The 7,600-nt window shown below is 32.7% G+C and overlaps 1 protein-coding gene across 1 annotated transcript; it reads left to right on the top strand.

Moving 5' to 3' along the window:
* Positions 1–663: 663 nt before the first annotated feature.
* On the top strand, positions 664–6,726 carry LOC113500574 (probable phosphoserine aminotransferase). The gene is made up of 8 exons (XM_026881423.1): positions 664–966; positions 1,047–1,177; positions 1,841–1,956; positions 2,298–2,459; positions 3,618–3,712; positions 4,631–4,800; positions 5,568–5,831; positions 6,495–6,726. Exons 1-8 carry the CDS (start codon positions 916–918, stop codon positions 6,598–6,600), a joined length of 1,095 nt encoding a protein of 364 aa, XP_026737224.1. The 5' UTR covers positions 664–915; the 3' UTR covers positions 6,601–6,726.
* The last annotated feature ends 874 nt before the right edge of the window (positions 6,727–7,600 follow it).

The following is a 7,600-nucleotide window of genomic DNA, read 5'->3' as shown; positions in this document are numbered from 1 at the left end:
TAATGACGGATTTAAAAAAATATTTCATTGAATGTTACGTACCCAAAAATATTATTGAGGTATATTTATTAATATGATTATCGTAATGGCAGTTTTCCCAAATATATTAGTTGACTAGTGCTTATGTTTTATTTAATAATACCTACTATGTCAGAGCCATTTAGGAACATTATGGGGTCTTTAACCAAAAATATATCATAGTATTTTAAATTACCTGGCGTATTATACATTTCCCTTCCTTTAGGACAGGACATCCAGGACACAGACGCATGATAACCTGTTTGGTATAATTTAGGATATTGTCATGTTTTATAAAGATACCTAGTAGTGTGTGTAACCGATTTCGTATGTGTGGTGCACAGTCGTTTGAATAACACATGGTACCTCTATTGGCATGACCTTGATAGCTTAGATAGGTTATTAGGTTGGCATATAGAGTGAGTATGCAAATGATTATGGTACGGTTATGTTAACATCGCTATTTCAGTTTTAATCCTTATAGTGGCTGACTGTACTTTTTTTTAAGAACGATGAAGATTGCGTAACATTATTATGTGCTCATGACATGTTTACCTACAAAGATGTATTGGATGTTTTTATGCGTCCCAAGTACCTATCTTAAACAAATATTGTTTTTATGGTCAAAAATTGTATAAGTAATTGAGTCGGGTGCACAGTGGTGCGCAAATTAAATGTAATGTTTTGCGCACGAATGAATGTTGTTCATCATGTGCTCAGTGCCGACAAACCGGTCAGCGCCGCATAATAAAGGCAGGGCGATAACCCAGCGATTCAGTTTGAGTGGAAACACCGCGACAAGCCCTGCGAAGTGTGAGACAGTGTCACGCGATTAATCGGTACAATCAATTGTGTAGCCACATTATATTTACTAGTGTTAAATAAAAAAATATTAAAATGCCAAAAGTACATAACTTTGGTGCCGGACCGGCAAAGTTGCCTGAAGAAGTAAGTATGAAACTAATTATTATTAATTGCATTTTAATTGATGAAATGTGAGTCTAAATTACTTAACATTTTTTTATCAGGTGTATGAAATAATAAAGAATGAGCTGACAAATTTTGATGGTTCATCTATAAGTTTGATGGAAATGAGCCATAGATCCAAAAGTTATATGAAGTTCAATTTAGAAGTGCAAAATCTTGTGAAACGGTTGCTGTGAGTATTTATTTTTGTTAGTTTAATTTTGTCAAAACTAAGTTTAATTTAATTTCTACCTACAAAACCATCAATTATTATTTTATTCGCTCAAATGCGATTCATCATTAGTTATTTTAACTAAAACTAAGAGGTGTGTAATTGTCCACATTTCAAACAATAAAAACAACATAGCATTTTTTAATCAATACTCTCAATCTAACTAAAATAATGCTTCAATTATAAAAAATATTAACTTAAAAGAACTAAAACATTTTCGCAGTAAACTTTTAACTAACTTTGTGTGAAACTAACCATCATATAGGTCATGGGTCTCAGCCCAATCGTGAAAGACAGGCATAATTTATCATTTATCATTGCCTTATTTGCAATTACTAGAGCCGAGACAATTATGTGTACCTACATAACTTTGAAAAAATAAAGTCCCGAATGAACGAATTGAATGATAGATTTTGGTTTGACATTGACATTTTAATTTTACTGATTTGTTTGAAAACAAACGATATTAATCGTGTAAGTTATAAATGAAAAGATTAATAAAATCGAAAGTTGTTAGTGCCATTTATTAAACCGAAGTACTGGTAAGATCTTATTATAAAGATAAATTTTACCCATAGAAAACCGGTACTGATGACAAAATATTGATGTAAATATATGTTTTAGAAATGTTCCGGATAACTATAAAATTCTGTTCCTGGCTGGAGGTGGTACGGCTCAATTTGCAGCAATTCCTCTTAACTTGATGTCAAGGACGGGAACGGCAGACTACGTCGTTACCGGTAACTATATTTAGAATTATTCTTTTGAAATGTAAATATCCTACTTTAGTTTCTTTTATCTGCTGTTTCGTATTTATTGAACGTTCAAAGGCTAATTTTGCGGCCGGAATTTTTGTTGATAGCTTTTGTCTAAACCATATTCACACAGATTCAGTGTTGTGATCTTGTATATTTCTAAACTCTTTTTTTTCTTTTGGAATTCATTTGCGTTAATTTAATGTGCATCAAGTCTTCAAGACTATCCCAATAGTGATTCGCAATCTTTAATTGAGATTCTATCTGGCTGTACTCACATTTTTTAATGTTACATTACTATAGTATTTTCATTCTTGTGATTTTAGGTGACTGGTCCCTAAAAGCAGCAAAGGAAGCAAAAAAATATGGCAAGGTGAACCTAGTACTGCCTACCACAGACCGTTACGTTGGAATTCCTGATCAGTCAACTTGGAATTTAGACCCTAATGCCTCATATGTCCATATTTGTGCCAATGAAACTATCCATGGTAATTATTCAACAAAATTTTCTTTTTATCTACAATTCTATTAATATTATCTAAAGCTTTCAAATCATTTGTTAACTGTATCTCTGTTCTTTGTTCTTTTGCTCATTATTCATTAAATCATTGTTCTAAATACAAATTAATGATTAGTGTGACCTTTTTGGCTCATTTAAGTAATCAATAATGAACTGTAGGAGAAATAATGTCATTTAAAATAAAATGATTTTTAACTTTGATATTATATTTATAGTTTGCAGTCTTAGCAATACATAAGTCATGCTCGTAGTTGCAGTGTGATTGTGATTGATTGTAGTGCCATTATTTAACCAAACATTGCTATCTTATTGACCTATAAATAATGGCATTGATAATTAAACCCAGTACTTACTTGTCTTTATTTTAAGTATTTTCTTATTCATCTTATTGCTTGATAAAAATGAATAGAATTACTCTTTCTTGTATTGGAATCCAAGGTTTTAAGGCAATGAAATTAAAGATTTGCACACAATGAAAAAAAACTAATAAACTCATGGCCAGTACTTAATGAGTAAACTATAGCAACCTTTTTTAATATCTGTCCTACTTCAAGGTTAAGGTCTTTTTTTCACTCATATAGTTTATGATAGCGTGAAATACATTTTACTTATTGCATTAGCTAATATTATGTAAGTTGATAACTCTCATTGATATAACAAACAGAACAAGGTCTGAATGATTCAATGTTTGTATCTTATGTAGATTGTAGAAACATACAATATTATTGTCTTTTAACTAGCTGTATTATTTGAAAGACTAGACATAATAATGTGCTGTTTAAATATATTTAGTGTCATTGTATGCGGAGGGTTGTAGTTTAGATATGTGTTTTAGATTATAGGTATGTTAATTCGTAATACAAAGCGCTTCGAGAAAAGGTAGGTAGTGCCCGTGCGCTTCGCTTGGCTCGTCGTGGCGGGGGCACCACCATGCCCCCTGATTCAGTAGCTTAGTTTTGCTTCTAATATTAATTATGTCTGTGAGTTGCACAGTGTCTAGTTTACATTAATCCTTGTTTATGTCTCACAGTAGCTTCGGTATCAAAAATTTACGATCGGATGAATTTCCCGGTAACAGCAAAAAGGTTTGAAACCACAAAGATATTAATTATATTTTATGTTTCAGGTGTCGAGTTCGATTTTGTTCCTGACACAAAAGGCGTGCCATTAGTCGCTGATATGTCCTCGAATATTATGTCTAGAAAATTTGATGTTTCAAAGGTACGAATCATTTCTTTTGTTAATTGTTAAAATCTACCGAAATAGCTCAATTTTTTCGACAGTCATAGCTTATCCGTCCTCTTTTTCTTTTATGTTCTTTTCTTAACTATTGATCGAATTGTGATCTTCTCAAAACGTCTGTAAAGAGATTTTGTAGAAGGATAGAAGTGTCAATGCTTTTTGCTTCCTATTTCTAAGCAAGCATCTATAAGATTTGCTAGAATCGTGTATAGCTTACACGAGCGAACCTGATGTTTTCTTAGTTAGTGAGAATTCGGCATATCTCTGCGTGGTCCCTCGGGTTGAAGTCATTTGCGTATAAACGACGTTTAAGTAAACTAAAAAATATCTTTAGTAATTCCCCTGATACGCTAAAAGGTTAATAAGAAATTACTTTTATTATTGGCTGGCCAGAAAACAATGTTATCAGTTTCTCCATGAGTCACGAGTCACACCACTGACCCCATCTAATTAAAACCAGCTATGCTCTCAATTGATACGACTTACGTAGATAACCTCTGTAAAAACAAAATGATTATGAAATTGTTATTATTGATTTCGATGTTTGAAGAAATGTTTATAGATGATTTTAATGCAATATTGTGAATTACAACCATGATGAAATAGGGTGCTATAATTCAAAGCCCTTTTCAATTATCTACATGTTCTAAAATGCGGCGTCTTGACTTAGACCTAAATATAGTTTCGTAACAGAATCCAATGTCAATTTTTCAAGCACCAGACGTCGATTTCTTCTAACTGCTGGGAAACCGCATCCACACCTCCCGTGACCTCCCCATTTTCCATCCTTCTCTTTTTAAGGAGACATTTCCATACTTACTATAATTATACTCACATATTTACCTATAGGTACAATTTCGCCCACAAGTCTTACAAATTTTCTTATTACCTTTTCAGTTCGGAGTAATATACGGTGGTGCCCAGAAGAACATTGGTACCGCTGGAGTAGCTCTGGCTATCGTTAGAGAAGATCTGCTCAACCAGGCCTTGCCGATATGCCCGTCTCTGTTCGACTGGACGGCCAACGCTAAGGCCGAGTCCATTTTGAACACACCACCTATGTTTGCGTAAGTTTCATTTCATTTATTATCTCTTCACAATAGGACTTAAATAAATTAACAAAATGATATTAACAGTATTTAAACGTTTGATTATACGGTAAATTGTCTCATATAAAACTTAGATAATTACGTATTTTCCACAAACAGGTGTCTTGAAATAAACTATAGATCGTTATCAACATTCGCATAGTACCGAACAACTGTTCCTTATCAATGTGCTCGGCAACTAGATTAATACAATAAGTATTATTATTAAAATTATCAACGAATTGCTTGAGCGTAGGTACACAGGACGTTCCGGTGATAAATTTTGTAAATTTGTTACGAGTAAGATATTACTGATAAGCAGTGGAATTTTCAATACTTAACTGGTATAGGTCATTCCGGTTAGGTCAGTTAGATTACCAAAAATAATGTCATACCTACATGTTGTAATATGATATAGTAATTAAAACATTAACCAATACAAAAAATGCCACTTCTGGTCAACCATTTGTATTTCAAGCATTTCTGTCCATACAAAAGAGAAAACAAATTCATCCATGGTATGTCTATTTAACTGTCCTGTAGGATAAACTAGTCGCTTTAATATTTTTTTTATTAAATACGACTGTCTGGCATTAACTGACAATACCAACTCAAAGATAATCTAAGATTTGGTAGATTTTTGGGTAGTCTTCCCTAAATAATTAACCCCAAGCCCAGGTTTAAGCTCCAAGCCATACCCATAAAGAAAAATAAATATCCATATCTCTATTTTTTTTCTTCTACAGAATCTACGTCATGGGAAGAGTATTAGAATGGGTAGAAAGGAACGGTGGTGTCGCTGGCATGGAAGAAAGGGCGACTAAGAAAGCGAACCTTCTGTACGGCATTATCGACGCATCGAACGGCTTCTATTCGGCGCCAGTCGCGAAGAATGCCAGAAGTAAGATGAATGTACCGTTCAGAATTGGTTCACCACCCAATGATGACCTGGAAAAGGAGTTCTTGAAGGGAGCTGAAGCGTTAAACCTTATTCAACTGAAAGGTCATAGGTTGGTACTCTTGGACTATTATATAGGGAATTTCTTTAATACTTTAAGTAAAATTTAAGACAAATATTTATCTATGCATATAGTATTGTTTCCAAATGATGATAATGTTGCATTTGGATAACAAAATTAATTTGTAATTCTGCCCTCCAATCATTGATAACTTTTACTAAAGACTGTGTAATTAAACCTCGGATTACCGGTGTTGCTTTTGTGCCTTACTCAGATGAAAAATAACAATATGTATCTAGATAAAAATCTTGTTTTCTGTTGATAAGAAACTAGGTTTCATGTTGTTTATTATTCTTAAATCTTTTAATAATAAAAGTATGGCGTACTTTATTACTGCAAGACGCTGATGCAAACATATTATCAAAGTATATTTCTTTTCAAGCAGTTTAATGTTTGAGAACAACTGACACTATTACAGACCATTTTTAACCCCCCACGCAGAAAGAGTTTTAAAAGTTTGACGTTTCTGTCTCTCTGTCTGTATTAAAGATTCATTATGTGCGAGTGTTGCCAGACATATTTGTTAAAAAACGGTTGTCGAATATTCGGGTGTTTTACTGGTTTTTTTTTTCATTTTTTTTTTGTTAAAATGTATTTTTACTAGAACGCCCGATGTCTTTAAAAACTTACTTTTATTACTTTTTTTTTCTCCAGAAACGTCGGCGGCATCCGAGCTTCGATCTACAACGCCGTGTCATTAGACGAAGTGGAAATCCTAGTGCAGTACATGAAGGATTTCCAAAAGAAATACTCCAAGTAATATAAGTCTTTTCTTAATAAGTATTTTACATTTTAATTTGTATACTCAAGAAATTTCGTATTGAAAATTGATGTTGATGTATTGGCTGTGCTGAAGTCTTATGAATAAATTATATATTTTAATATAGTATTTTGTTTACTTTGTAGCTTTATATTTCGTATGTTGTATGTATGATAGAAGTAAATAGTATAACTATGTGTGAGTATATAGTTATATGTGAGTACTAGCTCTTGCGCGCGACTTTGTCCCCGAGAACAAAGGACAATTTTTAAATTCGTCTCGTATTAAGAGTTTTAAAGTATATTTTTCTCTCTCGCATCTTCATCACTATCATAGCGTAATGGTATATATCTTATAGCCCTCCTCAGTAAATATTACAATATTAGACTATTAGAAATTAAAAACCCATGACCCATCATTTAATCATCATAATATGTAAATTGTAGAGTTCATACTCGTGAATAAATTGCTTCTTGATCAAGTTCAAGGCCATTTTTGTTAAGAATCATCAATGAGTTCGAGACGTTACGAATATATTGAATACATAGCAACAGAAGACTCTCCAGGGTCATATTATTAAGACGTTCTTTGAAGGCTTGTTACTAGACGCAATCGAATGAGCTATAAAAGATTCTTATAATTTTATTTATGTCGGGCAAAAGTCACAGGCACATTCCTATATGGCAGTTCTTTATTTTTAAATGTATTGACTTATTTTTTAATAATAACTGTTACACAAATAATGCATACATGTGCGCTTTGACATTGAAAATAACATTAATAACAATATAGATAACGATGATAAAATTGTTTACGACATCGCTGCTGGTGGCGTTGTTTAAGATTAACTTTAGATTTAAGATTACAAGGCTCTATAGCTTGCGTAGTATCTGCTGTTGTTATGTAGTATCTTCTCTTTGATAAATGCCGAAACTATTTATTGCTGCGGGCATTTTTAGAACGGTCAGCAACACATAATTTAGAATACAATCAGATTAAA

The sequence above is a fragment of the Trichoplusia ni genome, chromosome 14 (assembly GCF_003590095.1).
Source record: "Trichoplusia ni isolate ovarian cell line Hi5 chromosome 14, tn1, whole genome shotgun sequence".
Classification (NCBI taxonomy): Eukaryota; Metazoa; Arthropoda; class Insecta; order Lepidoptera; family Noctuidae; genus Trichoplusia; species Trichoplusia ni.
Note: the sequence above shows the minus strand (reverse complement) of the source record. Positions and strands in the feature narration are given on the sequence as shown.

What these genes read in the sequence shown, in the direction of transcription:
- LOC113500574 (XM_026881423.1), top strand. Translation starts at nt 916, where the DNA reads ATGCCAAAAGTACATAACTTTGGTGCCGGACCGGCAAAGTTGCCTGAA. An exon ending in GGCAGACTACGTCGTTACCG is followed by an intron (nt 1,957 to 2,297) that starts GTAACTATATTT and finishes TTGTGATTTTAG; the next exon opens with GTGACTGGTCCCTAAAAGCA. An exon ending in TGCCAATGAAACTATCCATG is followed by an intron (nt 2,460 to 3,617) that starts GTAATTATTCAA and finishes TTTATGTTTCAG; the next exon opens with GTGTCGAGTTCGATTTTGTT.